At 57.1% G+C, this 25,471-nt stretch overlaps 2 protein-coding genes across 2 annotated transcripts; both read left to right on the top strand.

Annotated features, from left to right (window-relative positions):
* Positions 1-6,565: 6,565 nt before the first annotated feature.
* LOC119094865 (mitochondrial uncoupling protein 4) lies at positions 6,566-11,952 on the top strand. Its single transcript, XM_037217782.1, has 7 exons — positions 6,566-6,661; positions 7,903-7,967; positions 8,760-8,941; positions 10,225-10,347; positions 10,676-10,873; positions 11,295-11,387; positions 11,711-11,952. The coding sequence occupies exons 1-7, from the start codon at positions 6,568-6,570 to the stop codon at positions 11,883-11,885; spliced, it is 930 nt and encodes a 309-aa protein (XP_037073677.1). The 5' UTR covers positions 6,566-6,567; the 3' UTR covers positions 11,886-11,952.
* Positions 11,953-15,231: 3,279 nt separating this feature from the next.
* Positions 15,232-18,431, top strand: LOC119095120 (fibronectin type 3 and ankyrin repeat domains protein 1-like). The gene is made up of 6 exons (XM_037218007.1): positions 15,232-15,333; positions 15,649-15,795; positions 16,143-16,213; positions 16,271-16,412; positions 17,133-17,334; positions 18,241-18,431. The coding sequence occupies exons 1-6, from the start codon at positions 15,232-15,234 to the stop codon at positions 18,429-18,431; spliced, it is 855 nt and encodes a 284-aa protein (XP_037073902.1).
* Positions 18,432-25,471: the final 7,040 nt, after the last annotated feature.

Raw genomic sequence — 25,471 nt, 5'->3', positions numbered from 1 at the left:
CGTCACGGTGTGGTATTGAGCTGTTCACTGGGGGCGAACCACGGTGCCGATTTATATTATTTTGTGAGGGCATTCAGACCCCCTTCCATATTCGTTTAGATCTCCCTATATTTTTGGCTGGAATCTTACAAAAGCGTAGCAAAAGCAAACAATTACACAAAGGCCATCCTTGATCCTTCCTCATAGTGACGCCACGATGAAGGGCGCATCGAGGTAACTTGAGCCTGCAACCTCAAAATCATCTCCTCAAATGGGGGATTACTTTAAACATTGGGGATGGCCCATTTTACATCCGACGTTCTTTTGTTTTGTCTGTGAAATGTAAGCCCAGACGCCTTTTCTTTGTGCAACCTACATATGATGCTGACGCCACTGATTAACCCGTCTCGTGGACACTGTTTTGCATCGCGACATTTGGTCCCTTATCCATGATGGGATATGAACATAGCTTTTTTACTTGAAGTTGAGACCCGAATTGCCTTGTTGCATGGTCTCAAGAGAAAACAAAAGGCAGATGATGTTGGGATTTCATGGTACGTAATATTACGTATTTTAGTCTGATTTTGTGGGCTGATCAGTTATTACTTTGCTATGTTGATAAAGACCTAGACCTCACGTAATTTAATTGGCTCACATAATATAACATGCATCCATTCAACGGAAAGTCGCGCGAACTTCAGGCGCCGTCTTGGAAATAGCACACCAATCTAGCACAACACAATTAACATAGCATAACTGATTACGATTATGTTGTTTATTATAATTGTTGATGCCTTGACATTATTGAATTGAAAAAAAATTGTGGTGCAGCGCCACCTTCCGGCCAATACTTTCGCACGCCGCTTGCGAGTCACGCAAAAATCTGGTGGTGATATGTCCGCCGTATAGAGCAGTGCACCTACCAACGCTAAAACACGCCTCCCTCGCAATAAAAAGTCGATATTCCGCTCACTGCCAGAAAAAGTCCTATCTGCTGAGCGGATGAACCGATGCAACAAAACTTTACGCACCGTGAACCGTAAGAGGTGCAGAGGCTCGATAAGATAATCAAAAAAGCACTCGGAGTACGGGAACGTTATAACACGTTCATGACTTACCCTGTCTCCGTACCTCATAACCAAAAATACGCGCCACTGCCCATGGCCATGGCCAAGTGTGTTTTTGGCACTCCAAGACGGCCTCTCCTGGGGCGCCTTCCCCAACCAATTAGAAGGGGTACGTGCTTCCAGCGCCCCCTCCCCCTCCCCCTCTACATCCGTCCTCCATGACAGCTTTACTGCTTAACACGTGCCCAAGTGGCCTGTTGAATACCCTTCGCTAGGATGGGGGGGTCGATTTAACCCCCTGTGATCTCAAAAACTAAGAAAGCTAGAAACACTAAATTACAGGGTGGGTTGGCCTGCATGTGAACTTACTTTGCATAAAACTCGAGGTTCGTTGGTCGTGACCTTCGGGACAAATAAGGTCAAGCAATGTCAAACCCCGGATGGGTGTCCAAAATGCCCTCAGACCTCGTGCAACCACCGTGAACCTGGATACCTATTATAGGCAAAAATTCAATGTTTTCACTCCAGGTCGGTGGCTCTTTTTGAACTTGAGTAGATAAAGGTGACCAAAGCCTACAAGAGTGCTCCTTTTTTGCCATTCGAATAAGCGTGAAGAATTACGTTAGGCGGTACGCTCCCAAAAACAAAATGTTGGCATGGGTCATTTATGTCATTGACATACTCTAAACTTTACAAAAACCATAGGGCGTGTCTGTCGCGGTCCCTTTGAAATTCGAAATCAGCACCAAAAGCTACCCCATAAAGGTAGTTCTCGGGTAAAAGAACATAAGTTTTCACCTTAATGTGACCTTCATACCTGATACTAGGTCAATATGTATTTGTTCGTGTGAAAGAGTTCGTTAGTTTTCTGGAGGACCATCGACTTGATTCGAAAAAAGACGTTGAAAAGGAAGAGTCTCTATTAGCCAAAGAGTTGCAAGACGAAGGTAAGAGAGGCGTTGGAAGAGAGACGTCGCACACTCCGAACTCGTCGTCGTCGTCGTCGTCAACACTGACGCGGCTCGCGTCGAGCCGCGCCGTCGGAGCCTGAACGTGGACTGATGGGCAGAGACCGTGCGTTCCTGCCCGCGTGTTCCATAAACCCACGTGGCCCACATATAGGCTCCAGATGATGGGGACCAATCGGCGGAGGGGTCGCTCACACCATCGCGGAGACGCCGCCGTCGCGCCGGCAGCGACGGCCCGTTTGCTCGCTAACAGTATTGCTTTTTTATAAGTTGAATGGGTTTATTGCCTACAAAACTATCGTGGAGATGCACAAAGATGTGCGTCTTCGTTTAACACTCCGTTGTAGCATCAGATTGAGAGATTGCTCAGAAATGGCCTTTGCTGGGATCCATGGCCTGGCTTTGACCTGTCATAGGTCAGCTACCTTTCAAGGAACGTATATTTTTAAACCAAAAGATCCGCCGTACAAATCCCCACGACAATCCAGAGTTAAGCGCGGCTACGCCGCGTCGTTCGGAAATAAACTCGGAAGAGCATTTGGTATGGTAAAATCAGCGCTACCCGCCCCCGAGCTTATATTAAGTTAAATATTGTTTTCAGTTATTCGAAAACATAGAATATACATTTTCGTTCGGTAGAATAAAGTGTGCCAAACCCGTTGAGCAAAAAAAAAAAAAAACAGAGGGAGCAGACCGTCGCGTCCTCGACTCGGTCCCCTCATCATTTACAAAAGTTGACACCCCAGTGTCAAACACACCGAAAGTTGATTGCAATTACAAATTGATTATTACATCGCATTTGTATTGCTATCAGCCGTTCGCTCTTGCACCGTCACTTGAAGACATGTTTTTTGCTTCAGCGTGAGATTCCAAAGGTAACAATGTTCTAACTGGCTGTGGCGGGCGGTAGCTGGACGCCAACGCTCTGCTGTCAACGTATCAAAAGAGGTAACTGCGACGAACTGGTCAAATATCGTCGAGTTTATTCGGTGAGCCATGGGAAAAGGTTAAGGCTAAGAATAATTATCATTTGGTGTTCGGACATTAGCGATGATCTAACTAAGTTTGTTATCATCTATCCATATTTGTCGCGTCTCTTGTGCGATCATGTTCGTCAACGGCTTCGCATTGTGTGTAAAACTTCCTTTTGAACATCAGGAGAATCGTTTATTGTCGGATGTTTAGAGGACCTATCATAGCGTGCGCACGACAAATATTTTGTCTTTGCGAACGAAACACCTTTACGACATGAAACCAACAGGATGGTAAAATACGTCTTATCATCTCGATGGATTTCGCAAACTGGTTGATATGTCTACGGTTTGTTCGTGTGAGGGCGCGTGATCAGCCGTCCGCATCGGCACACAATTTTTCCAAGTGACGACACGGTAGTCCAGTGGTGGTGCTTTCGGGTATTTTGGTGACCTTTGACTTGCTCCAAGTTCACCAGTCTCTGGAAATTAATGAATATCGACTGTGGCACATCGATTTAAAGGCTTTCGGGTGATTTAACCTGAAGGCTCGGAGCCGGAGCATGGGGTTGCCTGCAATCTGACTTTTGAGGTTTGGGATTTTTTAGTGACCCTTGACATGACCAAAGGCAATGGTGATTTTTTACCAAGCGGCATCGAGTAGTGAGGGTTTCATGTCGATTGGTCCTAAATGCTCGGAGCATGAGTTGCGCACAGTTTTTGTTGACCGTTCAGTCCGTTCCCTAGATGTGACAGTAATTGCGCAGCTGCTGCATTAGCTGCCTGTCGTCGGACATCGGTGATTTATTGCACTATTCCTCTTGGCCTGCTGACGGTGGGGCGCGTTGTTGATTTTTTCTGCAGCTTGTGGTATTTGTGTAGCCGCTGGATTTGCTTGCACGCTCGCAGGTTGGTGCCCATTACAAGCAACCATAATTTCAGGTGCGCAGGCCTGAGGAAGGCTAGTTCTCACTGTTATAGCAGCTTAAGTAATGACATTGTGGTGAGCATGGAGATAATGGTCTTTAAAATTAGATTTGACGCCAGGTTGAACATTTTTAATCTGTCAAAAAGCACTGCTATGAAACATGTTATAACTTTTGTTGCATTTTCCATGTCCACCATAAAATTGATATTGAAGCTACTTGGAGAAGTGGAGACCTTGCCTCCCTCAGACCTGTGTTCCTAGGGCTATGGACTGACTGAATCATAATTGCATGGTGCACCTCACATATTGTTTGTACCATGCATGGCAAAGTGGGGCCACTTTTCAACTTTCAAGGATGTTTGGCCATGCAAATGTAAGAAGTGAAGCTAACTAAAATTGCCAAAGTATTGGTCACATGATTTGATTGCTAAATCAACTGCATAGGTGCTATTAGGTGTTACTGCATTACTACACTGAGTTTTATTCATGCAGTGATGAGTACACCAGCAAATATCATGGTTGCTTGAGCTGCACTCCATAATTGTTTTACTTCTTCCATTATTTAAGGTGACTGCCCATGATTTTCTTTTCCATTGCTGAGTGTTATAATCCAGTTTTTATACAGATACACAACACTTGACAAAGTTGTTTGATGGGCATGCTGGTTGTTTAATTTACTTTGCATGTTTCAAGATGAGTGTTGGTGGTGTGCATTTTCATTTTGGTGTCTATTTACATTTTAGAGGTATGCTGGGAGGTCGCAACACACATGTTAACATTGAGCGTTTATATTGTGGTGCCTGAGTTTTATGATATATAGGGTAGATGTTGCTGAGGATTCATGCATGGAAAATTCTGATAAAGATGAGAAAATCTGCATGCCATCTGGTGTCAGACACTCACAGTGCCTATCTTGACAACCATGTTCATGTGCATGCATGTTGACCAACATGTGATCACGAGTAGAGACCCTGACACCTCAGAAGATAAGCTACTGTATAGAGGTTTTTCTGATGCAAAAGGACTTCTCTCTCTGCTGATGGTTAACATCAGACTGCTGCAGCTTCAGGGGTGTTGCAAGTTTAACCAAAATATTGATTTTGAATGTATGTGTAGTGTAACATCATATGGTACTTCTAATTCCATGTTTTGCTTTTGTGAAATGCCTGAAATCACCTGTTCTTTTTAAGTTAAGTGTAAGGCATATGCAGATAGAACATGACTGACATTTACTTTAGTAGGTACAACTTACCCTTTACATTGCATCCAAAAACCTATTTGATTTTGTTGTAATTCAAAGTAAGATAATCAGGTTAAAAGCTGAAATTATGGAATGCTTTTGCTGCTCTGAGCATTTAAAGCCATAGATTTCATGAAGAAATTCAAATAGATCTGTTAAGTTGAATAGGTATTGCTTTAGTGGAAACTAGATAATATATTTTTTAGTCCCAATTCTTTGTCAACTTGATAGAGCTCACCAAACATAATATTGTTATATCATGCATGTAATATGTGTGCTATTATATCTTGACCACTGATGCTTGATGAACATAAAAAGCAACTGCCTGGATGTGAGCTTTAATACTGTCACATACCCCCTTCCTCACACACAGTTTCATTACAATTTGTGAACTGAATGGGCTAGTTGCCACTGAGTATGCCAGTTGGTGTTGGAATGCTCTTAATGTGATTGTAATGATGTCTTGAAACTGGGCTGTCTGTAAAGAACTGATGCAGGTCTTTTTTTACTTTGAAATTTGTTGATAAAATAAAACCTGGCTGGTCTGACCCCTGCTTCGCAGCCCCCTCAGTCCTAGCACTGCCTTCATACATCTCGTGAACTCATGGCCATAAACAGAGTGGGCCTGCCTTCTGTCACGTCATGGTGCTGACGCGGCCGGCAGCCGTGAACAATGACCTTCTGCTGGGTCATGCGTCAGTCGGCTGATCGTCCATGACGTCACTGGTCGGCGGACCTCACTGGCACGCAGTCCGGCGGCCGGCGTTCACGAACTTTGTTCGCGGTCCGTGTTCTGGCCGGTGGGATGACGCGGCCTCGGTGCGGCGGTGTCCGGCGCCTGCCTTCGTGACTGTTTACCTTGTCGCCACATGTGGGGCAGAACGGCCGCGGCGGTGGGCCCGGTCGCTGCGGTGCGTTAGCGTGCCGTTCCGAACGCTGAGCAAACAGCGGACGTTGTCATTCTTCGGTTTGTTGGTCTCGCCTCGTGTAGCTTTAAGCGGGCGTTGGCTCCGCTTATAGCACCTGATAGCAAGCCAGTGGTCGAAGGACGTCGGATAGCCTTAAGCCTTTGGGGTCGGTCGATTGGTTCTCTGCAACTTGTCTCATGCCGATTGTAACACTTGATCTGTTGTTTTTTCGCGATTTTGCGTGTGTGCAAAATTTGTCACCATTTAAGCGTGGGAAAACTCCAGTACCGAACCCATCGACATTCCCCACGCAGCTTAATAAGCAGGTGTCTTGTTCACCGCGCAGTCGCGAGACCATACGTCTGGCGGCGACAAGCTTTAACTGGCAGCTCTACAGGCCTACCGCGCGGTGACCCGAGCGGCTCTTCAGGCGGGCCGCCTGCCGCGCGGTGACCCGAGCAGGTCGGCTGCGGTCAGTGACCTGGCGCACGTCTGGCACAGGCACGATGGCGATCGGCAAGATGGTGGACGTGGGCACAGCCGACGCCGTGTGGTTCAAGTACCTGCTGTCGTGCGCGGCCGCCTCGTGCGCCGAGTTTGGTGAGTCGACCCGACTGCCGGGCGCCCCGGACTCGCCCCCAGCCGATGAGACGCGACCGATGACGCGGGGCGATGGGACCCAAACACCGTGACCCAGCTGAGGAGGGCCCACTGCTCCCAGCCGATGAGACGCAACCGATGACATGGGGCGATGGGACCCGGACGCCGGGACCCAGCTGAGGAGGGCCCACTGCCCGGAGCCACGTGTTGGAATGAGTCTCGGGAACCTAATGAATGCGATCAGAATGCTGAGACATGGGTCACAACATAGGGCACATGGCTGTGCTTGGTCGAGCAAAGCCCATACACGCTTTGGCGGTATGCCGTTTTCTAATGCATTTTCAGCGTATTGCACAGACCAGGGATGATCTGTGTGCTGAGCGTCGCGGCTGGTTAGGCGTCTTAGAGAGGAGGCCATGTTACGGATACACCGCAAAGCGCCACCTTCCGACCAGGGAACCTTTGACGAACATGTTGCCCCATTGGGCACCTTTCGACTGGGGAACGGCGTGGGAGGCTGTGCCGACCTTTTAACTCTCCGGTCACCATCCGGCTAGGAGGCCCGTGGCTGAATTATGTTGACCCATCAGTCACTGACTGGGCTGACCATCTGACCCGCGGCTAACAATCTGACCCCCGGCTAACAATCTGACCCTCAGCTGACCATCTGACCCGCGGCTGACGTTCCAACCCCCGGCTGACCATTTGACCCGCAGCTGACAATCTGACCCGCTGCTGGCAATCCGACCCCCGGCTGACAATCTGACCCGCAGCTGACAATCTGACCCGCTGCTGACAATATGACCCCCGGCTGACAATCTGACCCGCTGCTGACAATCTGAACCGCAGCTGGCAGTCTGACCCGCGGCTGACCATCTGACCGCTGTCCCGTTTGTCATCGTTGAACCGGCAGACCGATGCTGGCTTTTCTGACCGCTTTGTCACCGGGCGCCCTCAATGGCTCGGGGGTCATTGACGCCAGTTCGCTGCGGCTGTCGTCCCTGCACGGTGTTGTGTGACACGGGATCGGATGCCATCCTCGCGCCCCCGCCCCATCTGGGGGAAGGGGAGGGGGTGCTTGCCGCTGGCGTGGCTGCGCTGGACGGACCGACCCACTTTTGCGCGCGCCGAGTGTACGCTGGATGGGTTTTGCGCTGATGTGGACGCGGGCGTTTTGCGCGCGCCGCGGCTGCGGTGGTTTTGGCTCTGCGCCGACGTGTTGTGAGACGGCTCATTTTCAGCGACGTACCCACTGGACCTGACAAAGACACGCCTCCAGATCCAGGGCGAGGCGGCCGACAGCAAGGTAAGGAGCGGCCGCTGTCCGCTCCTGTGTCTCTTCCGCCGGAGCCATGTGTGGCTGCGGAGTTGGATAGCGTCGGCCGTGATGACGCCGCCGGTCGTTGTCGCTGTACGCGCGAGCTCTTTGCCGAGCGGGGCTTCTCCGTCGCCGTTTCCCACGCCTCGTGTGTTAGGCGACCGGTTCGTAGGGCCGGCTTCTGTGAGGTGCTGCGTAGGCGAGCTGGTCATCCCCACTCTAAGGCGCGCCTCCCCGTACGCCTTCCCTTCGCTTCCCCTCCGCCTCCATTCGCCTCCCTTCGACTCCCTCCGCCTCCCCCGCCTCCCTCCGCCTCCTCTCCGCCTCCCTCCGCCTCCTCTCCGCCTCCCTCCGCCTCCTCTCCGCCTCTCCCACCTCCCTCCGCCTCCCTTCACCTTCCTTCGACTCCCCTCCGCCTCCCTTCGACTCCCCTCCGCCTCCCTCCGCCTCCCTCCGCCTCCCTCCGCCTCCCCTCCGCCTTGCCCGCCTTCGCCCGCCTCCCCCGCCTGGCGGACGGCGGTGTTCCCGTGTCGTCTCTTGCTATCGGCCCCGTAACTGACGCGCGCCCGACGCCCGGCCTATCCAGTGACGCCGGTCCGTCAGCCAGCTGACTGTCCCGGCCTGCTGCAAGCGCCCGCCCCGCCGCCTCGTCCGGGACTCGGTCCGTGTCGGTGACCTGAGCTCGTCTCCCATGCCTGCGCGTCGTCAGCAGCCCGGCCCGCCGCCCGGCTCGCCGCCCGGCCCGCCGCCGGATGAGGTCGCGTCGCCGCCTGCCGCCAGGTGCCGTACCGGGGTCTGGTGCGCACGGCGCTGGGCGTGGTGCGCGAGGAGGGCCCGCTGCGGCTCTGGCAGGGCATCACGCCCGCCATCTGGCGGCACGTCGTCTACACCGGCGTGCGCATGAATGGCTACGAGTGGATGCGTAACCAGCTCCGCGAAGAGGGCCGCTCGCTGCCCGTCTGGTGAGAGCACCGGCGGCCTCTGCCGGGGTCGGACACGCCGCCTGTCGGCTGTCTGGTCTTGTCTGTCTGGGGTAGGTAGGGGGTTTACCCGGGGTGGGCAGAGGGTCTACCTGGTGTGGACAGGGGGTCTGTCTGAGGTGGACAGGTGGTCGGTTTGGGCTGGACAGGTGGCCTGTCTGGGATGAACAGGTGGTCTGTCTGGAGTGGACAGGTAATCTGTCTGATGTGGGCAGGTGATCTGTCTGGGTGGACAGGTGGACTGTCTGGGATAGACAGGTGGTCTGTCTGGAGTGGACAGGTGATCTGTCTGATGTGGGCAGGTGGTCTGTCTGGGTGGACAGGTGGCATGTCTGGTGCGAATGCTGCCTGTCGGATCAGTCTGGCTGTCTGTCTGGCGAGGACAGCCAGGCGCGCTGTCGGTCCGGCGACGACGCTCCCGCCCTACCGAGCGAGGACGCTCGCTGCTTGCCCTGAGTGCCGGGTACTTCTGACACGGCCAGAGACACTCACGATGCACAGACGCTGGTGGTGACACCACTGACATTCTGGCCGTCAGCCACTAAGAGGTGTCTATTCTCGGAGCCGGTCGCTCGCCACGTTCGGGGCGTGCCTCTGGCAAGTGGGGTGTGCTGTGCACCGCTTGGCCGCCCCTGCAATGCGCCGTTATGACGGCGCGGAATGCGGTCTGGGTGTGGGACTGACGCAGGGCCGGCAGACGAAGCGGTCGGCGCCCGGTTAGGAGCCAGCTGCGCTGTTGGAGCTGGGGCTTGGCTGCTTCGGTGGGAATACGGGCCAGTCCACTGGGTAATGCACAGCTTGTAGGAGCGGTCGGTTTGTTTATGGATACTGAAATTGCAACCGGTTTACACGGGTCGCAACGGATTTCGGGAACGAATCCGAATGGTGGTATAAACTCGTGACATATTCGTGACGTATGCGCTTGGCATGCCCATTACGTGAATCAGCGGGCGTTTCACCCTCCATTAACAGTTGTATGTGTGCCATTTTAATTTGTACTTATGTACATGTACGTGCAAGTTGTACAACAACCGAACCGGAGATGTTAGTTGCCCCCATGTGATTTATGTTGCATCAAGGGGCGTGGAGGACGCCAGCTGATGACATATATTTGAAGTCTTGAAATATAACACATATCCCCAATATTCTACAGCGGCGGGCATTGCTGGCAATATTTGTGCTGCCTTTGTGAACAACAGACATCCATCATGGTGTTGCCGCTGGTGTTTGTTGGGTCGCCCACGCGTGTGGTGACACCTGTGCAGGCAGGCGGCACTCGGTGGCCTGGTGATGGGCGGCACCGGTCAGCTGCTGGCCTCGCCGGCTGACCTGGTCAAAGTCCAGATGCAGATGGAGGGTCGGCGCAGACTGCTCGGCAAGAAGCCCAGGTCGGTGAGGCGCTCACGCTCGGGTGAGGGCGGTCCGGAAGTGCGGCGCGCGTCCGTGCGCGCCGACAGCGCGTCATCACCCGCGCCATCGGCCGCTATTCGCGGAGGGTCATTTTCCGGAATGCATGGGCGGAAAAGGATGTGTTTATGGTCCCCTTTGGCATCACCTGACAAAATTTGCCTGGGAACTTTATAGCGGGGATATTGCGAAGCCACACCGAGCAAGTGATTTGCAGCAGCCTGTGTGAACGACGGCTTCCCGCTTGCCGTGTGCCGCGCATCTCGTCGGCTGTCCGCGCCCCTCACGCCGCCGGGTGGCGCCCGGCAGGGTGCAGAGCGCGGGCCAGGCGCTGCGCAAAATCGTGCGCGAGGGTGGCGTGCGCAGCCTGTGGAAGGGATGCGTGCCGAACGTGCAGCGCTCGGCGCTGGTCAACCTCGGCGACCTCACCACCTACGACTCGGTCAAGGGCCGCTTGGTGCAGAACACGACACTCGGCGACAACCACCTCACCCACTTCCTGGCCAGGTGAGGCGGCGGCGAGGCTCAGCGCTCGGCTGATCACTGCGCCACGCCGGCGGGCGGGCGGGCAGGCCGGCCGGGCTAGGCTCTGACGCGGCGTGGTGAAGCGCATGCGTTGTGGATGTGCAGGCGAAGTTGAAGGAACGTGTGGGGACAGATGCGCGGCTGCGCAGAGCCCGCCGCCTGAAGCTGGGCCGCCTTCAGGCTCAGCGTCGGAGCCGCTTACCACATCCTCGCCCGCCGGAATGCTTGTTGTCACCCATTGTCTTCTATGCAATGGAAATCCATTTCTATGCGTGATTGTCGTTCCAAATGTGGTTGCGCGGATGGAGAATGCGGGTCGTTCACTCCGCACCGACCCGTGGCCCTCGACGGCGGCCCCGGGAGTGTGACCCGGGTGCTCTGACCGTGGTGTGGCCCCCGGCAGCGCCTGTTCGGGCCTGGTGTCGGCCACGCTGGGCACGCCGGCCGACGTGGTGAAGACGAGGGTGATGAACCAGCCAACGGACAAACACGGCAGGTAACGCTCAGTCGCAAATCTAGCGGTGGCGAAGGCTCCGCGTCGAATTTTCAACCTCGCCCTCACCCTCAGCCTCATTCTCGACCAAGACCATCGTCAGCGCTATCAGAATGCTTCAAGTGTGGCAGTATATATGTATGTGTTTATTGTGGCCTCTAATTTGCTTTCATTATGGCTATTAAAAGGCTTCTGAAGCGGCAGTACTCTAAACTGAACGGAAAGTCGTGCGTTAACGCGGCGCAATTGGTAGGTGGTCACTGCCGATACTGTGACCGGCTGCCTGTGACCCGACCTTGACCTAGCCTTGACCGGTGACCCGACAGGGGAGTGCTGTACCGCAACTCCATCGACTGCTTCCTCCGGCTGGTGCAGGAGGAGGGTCTGCTGGCCATGTACAAGGGCTTCGTGCCCTGCTGGCTCCGCATGGCGCCGTGGAGCCTCACCTTCTGGTTCACCTACGAGAACCTGCGCAAGTTCTGTGGCACGTCTACCTTCTAGCGAAGTCGGCGCGGCCGGCCGACCGACCTCGCTCGGCCGCAGCGGGGTGTCAAGCCGGCCACGAAGGGGGGGGGGGGGACACCCTGGTGCCGCCGGAGCTGCGGTGCCGTCGGCAGCGCCGCCCGTATCATACTCTGTCGTTGGGGCCGACCGGCGTGGGCCCCGGCGGATCGCACATATCCTGTTGTCAGGTGCCGTCGACGCGTGGCACGCGTATGTCAGCGGTGCGGGACCTGGAGCGCTAGCTCGCTCGCTGCGGGCGTCTCGAGGCTGACGCCGAGCGGCGGCGGCGGCGCAGTGTCGCAGCGAGCGCTCCTGATGGGGGCGGGGAGGCGCGGCCCGCCACTGACGGCGGTGGTAGGCCGGCCCGGCGTCTGACCCGGCCTGACCCGGCGTCTGATCCTGCCTGACATGGCGGCCCGCCGTGTCCTCCGTGTCAGCAGCTGGTGATCGGTGTGGTGTTCGTGCAGCATTTACGCATACAGTGGGGCTGGTTGGCTGTGGCACCGCCGCTCACCGGGTGCCGGACCCTGAAGTTGGAGCATGGAACAGGACGGGCATAATTGCGAACGCACACGTCAGGGGGTTAGGGAGTGGATGGCGGCTCAGGGACAGAACTGTTCAGCGGCTCAGGGATGATGAATGGCAACAACAGCTTGAGACACGATGCTAAGGGGCGTTTTGGTCCTCCCATTCCGACGAATGACAGCGCCGCCACAGTGAGGGGCCCATCTGTAACGTCGAGAGGTGTGGTTGACGGGACTCAGACGCGTTCTTTGTGATGAAGATTTTTCCGTGGAGATATCTAAGATATCTCAAGGCTCGACGAAGGGAGGCACAGACTCCTCAGACGGAGCCGCATCAATGCCCTCATCCGGTGCCGGCCTGTCGCGCCGTCTGTCTCGGTTATCGTCGCTGTCGCCTGGGAGGGGTGGCGGGGAGGTCGAGCCAGCCAGCTGATCTGACCCGGGTCAGGTCAGCCGCGGCGCGCGGGACTGGTGCGCGGTCCGCGCCGGCCGACACTTGACCCGAGCGCGACCCGCCGGCGGACGCCACTCCGCCGCTGCCGCCCCTCCCAGAGCCTCAGCCCAACAGTATTGTTACGCTCAGTTCTTGGTCAGGGACCTGCGCGTGTTTGTGTTGCCTCTGTGACGCTGACGTTGCAGGGAGGTGATGGGAGGTCAAAGGGCAAGGGGTCGGCTGAAAGCGTGGGCGCGGGGCTGTTATAGTCGCGCCGGGATCCTAGAGCTGTGTTGGGACCATATCACTGCAGAGCCGGGGAATGCTTCGTCGATAGCCTCCCGCCTGACTACATGTAAATGGTGCAACTCGTATGTGTGCCTTCAAAACTACCCGACGACCCGGACGCTGTGCTGCGATGTGGGAAGGGAAGCCGGCAGGGCTGGTTTGGACGCGACGGCTTCAAGGCTCTTAGACCAATCCCTGCGTGGAATGTAGCGGTGTCGTGTCCGTAGGAGAGCTGTAACGTACTGTGAATATTCTGTGATGGGTTCTGTGTGAGCACGTGATCGTGCGCAGGTGCGTGACGAGCTGGTCGTATGTGCGTAGTGCCATTGCCGGGGGGTCGCGCCGCAGTGCGCCGGCCCTGGGCCTGGGGGAGGAGGACGAGGATAGAGGGCGAGGGGGAGGGGAGAGCCAGAGTCGTCAGCCAGAGTAGAGCCAGAGTAGAGGGCCAGCGGCCGTTAGCAGCCGGGGTCCACTTCGTTGCCGAGAGGGAGCCGCGGTCGCTCTCGTCACGTCTCTGACGCTTCTCGTGGCAGGAAAAGGTCAAATGTACCGGCAGCATCAACCCGTGCTGCGCAGCTGTTAACAGTACTCGCGGCACGTGCGGTCCTAAGCCGGGCGACGGACTCGGTCCGGCTGCATAGTTCTCAGTTCTCGTTCTCGAGTTCTCGGCTGCGGTCTCCTGCGCTAGGGGGGGGGGGGGGGGAGACTGGCCTCTCCGGGTCTTTCCCCACCATCCAGCTGCTGTTGGAACTCCGTTGTATGAAATAGCCGCCCTAACCTAGTCTCGCAGGAAAAAGCTCGTCGATACTGCCGCAACTCGTCGGGAAGCGTGTAGAACATTCTTCCGAAGCAGATTCTATTTTTGGAAGACATCTAGCTCTCATCGGAGTAATATTTTGATGTCTATGACATTTTCGGGGCAAATTATGTAGAACTGATTGTTGTTTGTATGTCTGCTTGCAGTCCGAGTAGTGTGCGTCTTGTGGTGAAGATGTAGTGCAGGCACTAGTGTATGGCGGGATACCAGGAGTCTTGTGATCGTGGTAGTGTGATGACCTTCTAGGAGGGTATTACAGCTCAGTCGAATGTGAATGCTTGTGTGGTTCACAGTGCAATAAAGGATGTTTGGAAAAAAGCGTTTTGGTTCGCAGCCGTCAGCATGGGTCTTTTTCAATTTTGCTCTGCTGTTGACAGCAAGACCCGTTTTTCGAAGTCCGCAATTGCAACTCCTGCCGCCCAAGACATTCTCACAAACCTGCGTGACGTGGCACTTTTCTCGACTGCTGTTGGAGTCTATAATGTGCTTAACTCAATACCATTCTAAAGTCGCCGTATAATTAAAATGGGAGGAGAGCGCAGAATGGCGTGCCCGCCCCGGCCTCTCAGCGTGCACGCCCGGGGTGGCGCGGTATCCCACCGCACGGCCCCCGTCCTGTGGCACAGCATGCCACCAAACCCCCTCCAGACGGTGTCCGTCACATGGCACGATATCCCACCAGACCCCCATCAGACGGTGTCCGTCCTATGGCACGGTATCCCGCCAGATCCCCACCAGACGGCGCCTGTCCTATGGCACGGTATCCCGCCAGACCCCCATCAGACGGTGTCCGTCCTATGGCACGGTGTCCTGCCAGACCCCCTCCAGACGGTGTCCGTCCTATGGCACGGTATCCCGCCAGACCCCATCAGACGGCGCCCGTCCTATGGCACGGTATCCTGTCAGGCGATGTCCGTCCTATGGCACGGTATCCCGCCAGACCCCATCAGACGGCGCCCGGCCGTCGCCATGGTGACGCCTCTGACCCAGGGGCTCGGTGGAGCCGCGACCGACGGGCAGCGGCGGTCGTTGTTTAGTCGATGGAGGCCCGGACGGCCGTGCCGGCCGTCCCCGCTAGACCGCTTCTGTCCGCCGGAGGTCGTGTCGTGTCGGTGCCGAGGGTCGTGCCGTGCCGGCGCCGAGGGTCGTGCCGCGTCGGCGGAACTGTGCCGGCTCTCAGACACCCGTCTGGGAGCTGCAGAGCCGCCGTCTTTGTGGCGGGGTGTGGGCGTCCACAACGGCAGCTGTCAAGATCCAGCCTTGTGAGACACGAGTGAGGAGATGAGCACCACTGACTGCGTCACCAGCATCGGGGAAGACGAGGCCATGGCGGCCGGTCGGCTGGTGATCGAGTGCCAGCGGGTCGGACCCCACGAGCTGCACGTGACGTGGAGCCGCCGGAGCCCCTCCGAGGTGGCCGCGGCGCCGACCTCCGCCGGCGACGGCGGCGGAGGTCGAGACGGAGGTCGGAGGACGGAGGAAGGAGGTCAGGACGGACGTCCAGCGCCTGACTCCGGCGGCGGCGGAGAGCAGGCCGCGGACGGCCGGAGCCTGACCCCGCCGGCGTCGCGCGCAGTGCCAACTGACCCGGACATCGACTCCCAGCGTCTCCAGTCTGCGGCCGATCGGAACGACGGCGGAGACGCTGGCGGGTCCGCCCCGGATGGCGGGGCGGGTGACGCCGCGCCGGTCCGGCAGATCTCCACACTGGAGGTGTATGAGCCGGGCCCGGCCGGCCGCTGGGTGCAGCTGTACCGGGGCTTCGGACGTGCTCACTGCCTGCGCCGGCTGCAGGCTAACGCCCCCTACCGACTGCGAGTCAGCCGAGGCGGCGAGGCCAGCGAGGTGAGGTCGCGGACGGAGCGCGGCTGTGCTTGACGCGCCGGTCGCAGTCTTTTGTTGTCTATGCGTAGTCTGTACTGTAGTGTGTTCACGCTGATGATGATGATGGATGGTCCGGGCTGGTGAGAAATTTCAAGCGGTGTCGTTCTACTGCTTTGCTACGGAAACGGATATTTGACTCCAATTTTCAAGAATGCTAAACGCGTAAATGACAACTTTCCTAAAAAAAAGCAGCAAACACAACGAATTGTGCTCGCCTCACGTAAGGAAGTGGTCTTCACTCTCCAAGCAGGACACTGATCCACCGGCTGACCGGCTCCCGCCGTGAGCGCAGCCCCTGCCATGCCCAGGTGCACAGCTTCATGACGAGCGCGGCACCCGTCTCGGCGACCGAGCTCCATCGGGCCGTCCAGCTGGACCGGCGCGAGCGCGCCGCCGCCGTGCTGGCGCGCCGGCCCCGCGTCGTCGACGCGCTCAGCCCGTACGGCCTGACGGCGCTCATGGTGGCCGCTCGCGAGGGCTTCGCGCAGATGGCAGCACTGCTGCTGCGCTGCGGCGCCGACGTGAACGTGCGCAGCCACGGCGCCGCCAAGACGGCGCTTATGTTCGCCAGCTTTGCGGTGAGGCGGGGTGGGGGGGAGGGGACCCGTCCTGCGTTGGATGGTGGGGCCCTTACACCTCAGTTGCCCGCGGCGCAGAACGGGCGGCACTCCTCTCAAAACGAGACGTTGTGTTATGATCGGCGTAGCTAGCATATCTTCACTGTGATGTCAGATGTCAGCTGATGTGTACTGGCCATCCATCGGCGGATTGCGGCTCGCAGTGACTGACTGCCTTAGGCTGGGTAAGGCGAACAGTCAGGGCGCAGTGAGGATTTCTTCGGGAGGGATCAGAGCTCGGCGAGGGTGCATCACGCCTATTTTAACTTTATACCATGAGTCCTCTAAGTTAAAACACGAAAAATCTGGGCCTAGGGAAAGAGCCCAGGTATTCTGGTACCTTCTATCGCAACGCCAGCTCAGTTTTCCACTGGGTCAGATGGCTACCAGTCACTAGCTGCTGTCCGGTTCCCATAGGGTCACCTGGCCATCACCGAGCGGCTGCTGTCCGACTCCCACAGGGTCACCTGGCCATCACCGAGCAGCTGCTGTCCGACTCCCACAGGGTCACCTGGCCATCACAGAGCGGCTGCTGTCCGACTCCCACAGGGTCACGTGGCCATCACTGAGCAGCTGCTGTCCGACTCCCACGGGGTCACCTGGCCATCACCGATCAGCTGCTGTCCGGCTCCCGCAGGGTCACCTGGCCATCACCGAGCAGCTGCTGTCCGACTCCCACAGGGTCACCTGGCCATCACCGAGCAGCTGCTGTCTGCCGGGGCGGACGTGCGGGCGGCGGACTCGTCGGGGCGATCCGCGCTCCACCATGCGGCCGACGGCGGAAGCTGCGCTGTGCTGCGGCGCCTGGTGCAGGCGGGCAGCCCGCTGGAGCAAGCCGACTCGCAGGGCTGGACGGCCCTGATGCGCGCCGCTCTTCTCGGAGGTGACGCCGCCGCGCCGCACACGGGCCACGAGCTCAACGAGTCACGAGCTGCCGACGGCGCACCGCTAAAAAGTAACCCCAGTCGGGACGCTCGCATGGATTCTTTGGTCCGTGGTGTAGATTTGTTTGACCCTTTTGTTCTTGTGCGTTCAGTGTGCTCTCGGCGTCTTGTGAAGACTTGGCTTCTTTTTAGAACTGCATGTTTTTGCACGTTCTAGCCACGCTGGGTTAAAAATGGCTGACCGCTTCATGCCACAGCTTTTGAAACCTGGGCAACTCCGAGTGATGTGTTAGCATGCAAACATATATCAACCACGTATATATCGAACATGACGTTACCTTCGTAGCGATAACAAGAAATGCATAAACAGGATTCACTCTCATCCGTCCGACCTGTTTTCAGCAGTTGCCAAGATCTGCATTCAGTTGCCAAGATCTGCATTCAGTTGCCAAGATCTGGACATTAGCTTAAACAAGCGCCGCGACATTGAGTCCGGTGTATATTGGTCTCAGTGGTCTCAGTGGTGACCTGTTGATATTGACATGCCGCATAGAGGGGGCGTTATGTCGGACCAGGCGCACCAGGCGTCGGGGTTCAGGCTGAGTCCCAACCTTAAATGGAACTACGCCGATGTGTATTGACGGTGTGCTCTTGGCCGTTCCGAATCTGAGCACCGACATTAGACGTTCATAAGACGGTCACCGAACAGTTATTTTTATTTCGGTCTATCCAGCCATTGGGGTGATCTACTTGGCCAAGAATGTCTCGCGGACTTCCCGGGGCCCCGAGGCTGATGGAGCCCTCTGGGAGGGCCTCGTCGGGGATCACTCTCTGCCCGTCAGCCTGTCGCTCCCCCCCCCCCCCCCGCCGCCGTTGCACGAGTCCGACGCGCGTCCTGTCCACAGGCCCGGTGACCACTCTGATGGAGCTGGGCGCCCGCACGGACGGCGTCGACTCGCGGGGCCGCCAGCTGCGCCGCATGGGCACGTCTCCGCTGCGGACGGCCGACCTGATGGGCGTCTGGCGTCGGGGCGCGCGCATCCTGCAGAGCCACCCCTGGCGGTCTGGCCGGTCACTGCCCAAACAGAGCTGGTGACCCGCTCAGACGCTGCACGGACCCCCCTCTCCCCTCACCTGGCCACTGCCCAAGCAGAGCTGGTGACCCGCTCAGACGCTACACGGACCCCCCTCTCCTCTCACCCGGCCCCTGCCCAAGCAGAGCTGGTGACCCGCTCAGACGCTACACGGACCCCCCCCCCCTTCTCCCCGGCCGCTGTCCAAGCGAGCTGGTGACCCGCTCAGCCGCGACACGCCCCCCCCCCCCCTCCGGCCGCTGCCCAAGCAGAGCTGGTGACCCGCTCAGACGCTACACGGACCTCTCTCTTCTCACCCGCCCATTGCCCAAGAAGAGCTGGTGACCCGCTCAGACGCTACGCGGACCCCGTCCTCCCGGGCAAGGGCGAGGTCAGAGGCATGGTAAGGGGGGGGGGGCGCAGAGTTAACAAAAGCCCCTTCATGGTGAAAGGCCACCTTCCAAAAATCGTTGAATTCGCCCGCTTGATTTCGAGGGCACGATTAGATTCGTTGTATTTATATAAGTCACTTCCTTAATTGGGACCAAGGCCAGCGAAGCTACGGGAAGATTTAACTCTGTTATGTGGCGTAGTTTCAAACACGCGCGCTTGGAAACCTTAGCAACGGAATACCCGACGCCCTGCGTTGCAGTCTCCGCAGGCTGCGCACTGTCATCCCTGCATCTAAGTCCAGCTTACGGTCAACGGACGGATGAAGATGATGACGTATGTGAAAACAGTACCTTTAAATGTTTTATGACATCAATTTCCACGTTTGGTAGGCAGCTCTGGTGGATGATGCACCTGCGTGATTTTTGGATCGATAATAGGAATGGATGAACATTCTTATAATCCTTGAGCGGTAGGAATTTTTATTTTAAAAGACTCTCGGAAGCATTATTTCACGACGGTCATTCCCACGCGCCCGGCGCCAACCGACTGGTCTGGTCTGTAGCGGCCAACGCTGTTCGGTTTTACGAACACTGCAATCGCGGTCAAAGCAATTGTTCTTGATTCTAAGTTTGCCAGTGCGCAGGCTCTAAGCTTTCGATATGATTTTTTTCGCAAGTCGGTTTTCCAAAAGAATGCACGTTTTCAGGCAAATATAGGCTGGACTTTTCTTTATTTTTTCAGTCATTTCGATCCACGTTTTGTACACTTGTGAAACTCCACCTTTTCCCGACGATGGGCTACATGGGAAGAACACTAGGAGCACATGATCATTCCCAGCCAAGGGCTGAAGGACAACTCCGTCCCAGCGAGGGTTGCTACCGGATGTCATTCCAGCGATGCAGGGCGGGGGCCCCACGTCTATCCGTAGGCCTTTAGCGGAATGCAGCGTGCACTGGTCCCTTTCTGAAGCGGGGTGCTCTCTGCCCTAGGCGGTTGGTCTTAGATCAATGCGGTAGTTCTCTTTGACGCAACAGGACCCCTAATCGCCACGGGTGGTCCAATAATTGGCACAGAGACTTCAGTTTGGTTTGACAGGTCCCCAGCTGAAATGGGGCGGAGGGCCCCGTTCCGTGCCGGAGGCCCGGACTGACAGAGAACCCTTCCATCGTCTTAAAGAAGACTCTCATCATTAGACCTCATATCTCTCCTTGTCAGAGGCCCCAACCAACGCTAAAAGCGCTCCGGCATTCGGGGGCCAGGCCCTGTCCCTGTCCCTCTGCAGCGTATGTTTCAGAGGCCAACTCGGAGCCCCTTGCCGACACAGATCCCCTCACTGACACAGAGCCCCTGATGGGTGCAGGGGCCCCAAGCAAGGTCATTGGCAGGCACCTGCCTTTTTTGGAAATGGACCCCAGGACTCGGCCGACACGGAGCCGACTGTTCGATGAAGGTAATGTCTGACCTGACCTGTAGACTGACCTGCGCTTTGCCACGCCTCACCAAATGTGTGAAGCGCAGACTGTTATCGCTGCGCGCAAATCACGTGAGCGATGAAAACCTGCAGGTCATGCCTGTTTGTTTCAAACATACGTTGACGCGCGGACCAGTGACCGAACTACCCGCATGGACCATAACCTGCGCTCCCGGCGGTGCGCACGGCGGCAGGACAGCGGTCCTCTGCATACAGAGCGGCGTCTCACATGAATGAGCTGCCTATAGATGTTAGACGGCTGGATTCAACATGTTTTAAGCGCGCTGCCAAGTCCTTTCCCGTGCGACAGGATTGCCGTGTATTGTTTATGCGCGCATGCGTTTGTTTGTTGTTTACCCCTTATCACTTTCCTTTGTTTTTTACATATTGATTTATCTTTCAGAGTAGTGACACAAAATAGTCATGAATGTATGTGGAATGTCAGCTGACGTCAAATACAATAATTATGGCCAACATAGAGGTTCTCATAGACTGTGGGGGACTTCAATCGATGCAAAGGGACTGGCCTTTGAGAGCCCGACCCGCAAGGCCGGGACCCATAATGCCAGCCTTTTGGGCCCTTAATCGTCGAGCTCGAAGGGCCCTCCGGGCCTCTCGGCACCTAAGAGAGGTGGCACGTACCCCATGCGCCCCTGCGTGCGCCACTGCCCCGGGTCACGTGTCTAAGCGCCGCAGAAATACGACCGGTCACATTCTGCAAACACTCGGAGACCTGGCGACATGAATGTGACCTGTTTGTGACCTGTGTGTGTGACCTGTGTGAATGGTCACATCCTGCGGACGCCCGGAGACTTGGCGTAATACTGACAAACAGTTCTGCTGACCCGGCCATACGTGCATGCATACGGCAGGGACATGCCACTTCCGTTCCTGGGTATTTGCTCAGAAGATTATCACAAGAGTGCGAACATCAGTCTGACTGGCGCCTCTTGGGCCGATGAAGTGTTGGCACGCGCGGAATGTGAGGTGTGGATTCGAGTGACCTGAGCGCTCCGTTTCGTGCGCCGACATGCTGACGTACTCGGACCACACCAAGCTAGCCGGCCTGCCTCCCGGCCTCGCCAAGCTTGCCGGGCCTGCCTCCCTGCCTCGCCAAGCTTGCCGGGCCTGCCTCCCTGCCCCGCCAAGCTTGCCGGGCCTGCCTCCCTGCCTCGCCAAGCTTGCCGGGCCTGCCTCCCTGCCTCGCCAAGCTTGCCGGGCCTGCCTCCCTGCCTCGCCAAGCTTGCCGGGCCTGCCTCCCGGCCTCACCAAGCTTTCCGGGCCTTCGTTCTGGCCTCGCAGTCAGGCTCAAGCACCCCGAGTTCCTTCAACGGAGGACAGTCCAGTACGCCTCCGGGAAGCTCCCGCGGACTCCGAAACGCGCTGCATTTCGTAGGCTCACATGCAGCCACGTGTCAGGTGTTTATGGGCGAAGGCATCCAGCTTGGCAAATACATGACAGTCAAATTCACTACGAGTATGCGCAGTGTTCGTGCTCTGCCAAGGTCCAAGCTGCGATGATATCGCGAACGACCAGTACTCGCAGCGCTACGTTTCGTCCGCCCTCTCGCCGAGCCACCGCTGAACCGGCCGGCCAGGGCGAGCTGGCGCCGGACGGGCCGGAAGTGATGGGCGTGCTGGCTGACTCCTCGCCGGCTGCCCGAGGCGGCGTAACGGCGACGACTGCCAGTGAGGTCTCGGAGTCGGTGCGTGTCAGTCAGTGTCGGTGGGTGTCGATGGGTGTCAGAGGCTACCGGTGGGTGTAAGTCAGTGTCGATGGGTGTCGGTCAGTGTCGATCGGGTGTCAGAGTCGGTGTGGTGTCAGAGGCTATCTGTGGGTGTCAGTCAGTGTCGGTGGGTGTCAGTCAGTGTCGATAGGGTATCAGTCAGAGTCGGTGTGGTGTCAGAGGCTATCGGTGGGTGTCAGTTAGTGTCGGTGGGTGTCAGTCAGTGTCGATGGGGTATCAGTCAGAGTCGGTGCGGTGTCAGTCGGTGTCGATGGGGTATCATCCAGAGTCGGTGTGGTGTCAGTCAGTGTCGATGGGTGTCAGAGGCTATCGGTGGGTGTCAGTCAGTGTCGGTGGGTGTCAGTCAGTGACGGTGGCTGTCGATAGGTGTCGGAGGCTATCGGTGGGGTGTCAGTCGGTGTCGGTGAGGTGTCAGTCAGTGTCGGTGGGGTGAAAGTCAGTGCCTGTGAGATGTAAGTCAGCGCCGGCTGCCCTCTTGCGTAAGCGTCTCTGCCGGGAAGGGGAGGAGGCGTCGATGCCTCTTCCGCTCCTTCACCTGGGGATGAAACCCACGAAGTCCGAGGACTCCTGCGGAATCCGAGGAAAGAAGTGATAGGTTATTATATATTTATTAACGCCCCCACGCACGTGTTACCCCTCCCCCACCCTAACTTGTTGCGTCCTCGGCCAGAAATGGTGGTGGTGCGACGTGGCGCGCCCTGTGACGAGCCGAGCGGCCGCGCACTACCGCACTCTCCGGCGGCGGGGCTGAGCCGCACGGTCATCCGGTGTCCGCCGCACGGTCGTCCGGTGTTAGCACAGCGATCGTCCGGTGCTAGCCGCACAACCGTCCAGCCGTTCATCCCCTCGTGACGTTCGTCCCCCCGGTCCGCGTGACGTTCGCTTTCATGCGCGGCTCGCGTTCCCACTGATATCCGTTGGTGGGCGGCACCTGGAGCACGCGCGTGATGGCCTGGTCCGGGTACAGGGCTGAGAGCAGTCCGCACTTGGCGCTTGGAAGTGGAAGCCGAGGCGCGCGACGACGCCCCGCTGACAGTGGAGCGCGCACAGTCGGACATCGGATGCGGCGGCGGCGGCGGCGCGCACCAGCTCCGAGCCTGGCTCCAGCGCCGCGCTCGTGTAGTGCTGATTTTCGACGGCTGGAATCTGGTGGCTGGGCTGCTTACCGCATGAGGTCTCACTGCTTCCCATTACCGCCGCCGCCGCCGCCGCAGCCGCCGCCTCCGCCGCTGCCGCCGCCGCCGCCTCCGCCGCCGCCGCTGCCGCTGCTGCTGCTGCTGATGATCGAAAGCCCGCGGCGGTACGGTGTGGCGGTGGCCAGCGCCAGCACCGTCAGCAGTCAGACCGTCCCCACCGGCGCCACGTCAGCGCCGGAAGCGGGCACCGCCGGTGGAGTGGGTGGCTCAGCAGCGGAGGACCGCGCCGGCCGGCGGAGGGACGCGCGGCCGACAGAGCGACGAACGGCCGGACACCGCTGGCGCTGCCTGACAGCCGACGGCAGAGTAACGCACGCGGCGCCAGTACCAGCGCCATTCACCGCACTGTCGATGAATACACTCATTTCAGTGCATACTGATTCATCCATCGTCATCAGCAGGCGTCGATTACCGGCGCAAGATTGCGCCGCAACTGGGATAATGAGTGGCAAGAAATAGTCGAACCCCGACGTAGGCCCATTCATCTGGGCGCGCGGTCTTTCGCCGTTGATGGCAGTTGCTCACCTGAGTTTTCAGGAACGGACCGCAAGCAAACGGAGACCTCGTACTTAATACGGATGTCAGTGGTCAAAGCGCACAACTGAAATCACCAGCATGCAAGGTGATTTAATCATACCAATGACGTATTTGAATTACAACCATTCCACTCACCACGTACATTTGGCGGACGAGCCCCGGAATGGCAGTGCGATGCCCTTTAACCCCGTCTCCATGGTCCCGAGTCGGGCTCTGCGCGACCCCCGTGACCTGTCACCCTTCACGAGCGGCGAGTGGGCAACGGCAATAAATACTGACATCGGTCACCTGACTGGCTGTTCATCTTTAGCTAAACTGCTGCTTTAGAACTCCATCTCGCCATGCTGATTGGACGCTGCTCAGCGGTTCACGTTTGAGCCACCGCTCAAACCGCCAGCCACGCTACAACCTCATTCGCTTACAATTCGGCTTGTATCGAGCCACTTCTGTTTGAAAGTCTGAAATGATGCTGATTGAGCTGTTTCATATCATGTATTCTATTTTCATGGAATTCTGTTCCCAGCTGCATTCTTCGAGGGCAGGATACCTCAGCGCATTACAACCGACTGGCTGTTGTGGTGCTGAGGCTACAACAGATGTATATGGATGCATGAATCCGATGTACGTTCCTGTGTCGACATGTGCTCTGTTTCGTAGGAGCTCAACTAGTTAAACTGCTAATAAATAAAGCATCACGGCCGTGGGAGTTCAGCTAGTTAAAATGCACACGTTAAAAATCACGAACCGCGTGAGTTCAGCTAGTTAACAAATTGCAAACAAATAAAGCGTCACGAGTCGTGGGAGTGCAGGTGGTTAAAATGCACACAAAGTGTCACGAACCATGGAAGTTCAGCTTAAGTGCAAACAAACAAAGCGTCACGAATCGCGAGAGCGCAGCTAGTTAAACTGCAGATAAACAGAGCGTCACGACCGAAACTGTCGCCTGCGATTCCAGCTTAACAAACACGCCAGGCGAACAGACACACAGCGGGCGATGGCTCATGATGTACATGTTGCGTCGATACGACAGTACCGTCACCAAGCGGCACGATTCAGCTGGCGCCGTCGCGTTCAGCGCCCGACCGCCCGTTAGCATCGGCTGACGCGGAGGTGGCACTCGCACCGCGACACGGCGCCTTTACGCGCACGAGCTCGATGTTTTGCCAGGTGTGAGATCGATTTGCCGTCTGCGTGTGACGGTGCGCGGGTGGCAGTTGTCGACGTCGTTCGGCCGCGTGGGCACGCCCGTCCAGCACCGCTGACCATGGCTTGGGGCACGATGGCGCGCGGCACGACCTGCGTCAAGACGGGTGAGCTGCTCCTGCGCGGTGCGGGCTGGTGCGTGAGTGTCTGTTCTGAAGCGGGACCCATCTCGGTTCATTCGCACTCAGATGAAGGGTCAAACGTGCACAGAACGTGTACAGCGTCCGCAGAGCTCGGTTCGAGGTAGCATGGTGCGTTATGCATCGCGTTCGCTTTATTCATATGGTGTTAGCCCAGCGGCACTTGCACCACGAGCGATGCCTGGGGCCAGACGCCCTGAAAGCTGTCAGAAAGCTGTCAAAAAGCTGAAAAAAGTCAGTCTGCGCGCAAGTCCGTCACATCTGGACTAGTGCCCTCAGAGTTTATTGTTTGTTTTCCTAAACCTTACAAGTACCGACATCCGGTCAGGAAAACATCGAACGGCTGCTAGTACCAAAACTCATCAGTTCATACAC

Source organism: Pollicipes pollicipes, unplaced genomic scaffold (genome assembly GCF_011947565.3).
Source record: "Pollicipes pollicipes isolate AB1234 unplaced genomic scaffold, Ppol_2.1 Scaffold_4219;HRSCAF=4965_pilon_pilon_pilon, whole genome shotgun sequence".
Classification (NCBI taxonomy): domain Eukaryota; kingdom Metazoa; phylum Arthropoda; class Thecostraca; order Pollicipedomorpha; family Pollicipedidae; genus Pollicipes; species Pollicipes pollicipes.
The sequence above is the reverse complement of the archived record's forward strand: the minus strand, read 5'-3'. Positions and strand labels throughout refer to the sequence as shown.

Bases quoted from the DNA above. Each gene is read 5' to 3' on its own strand.
- LOC119094865 (XM_037217782.1), top strand. From the start codon at position 6,568: ATGGCGATCGGCAAGATGGTGGACGTGGGCACAGCCGACGCCGTGTGG. The intron at 10,874-11,294 runs GTGAGGCGGCGG...GGCCCCCGGCAG, and splicing joins CTCACCCACTTCCTGGCCAG to CGCCTGTTCGGGCCTGGTGT. The intron at 11,388-11,710 runs GTAACGCTCAGT...GTGACCCGACAG, and splicing joins CCAACGGACAAACACGGCAG to GGGAGTGCTGTACCGCAACT.
- LOC119095120 (XM_037218007.1), top strand. From the start codon at position 15,232: ATGAGCACCACTGACTGCGTCACCAGCATCGGGGAAGACGAGGCCATG. The intron at 16,214-16,270 runs GCGCGAGCGCGC...CGACGCGCTCAG, and splicing joins CGGGCCGTCCAGCTGGACCG to CCCGTACGGCCTGACGGCGC. The intron at 17,335-18,240 runs GTGACGCCGCCG...TCCTGTCCACAG, and splicing joins GCGCGCCGCTCTTCTCGGAG to GCCCGGTGACCACTCTGATG.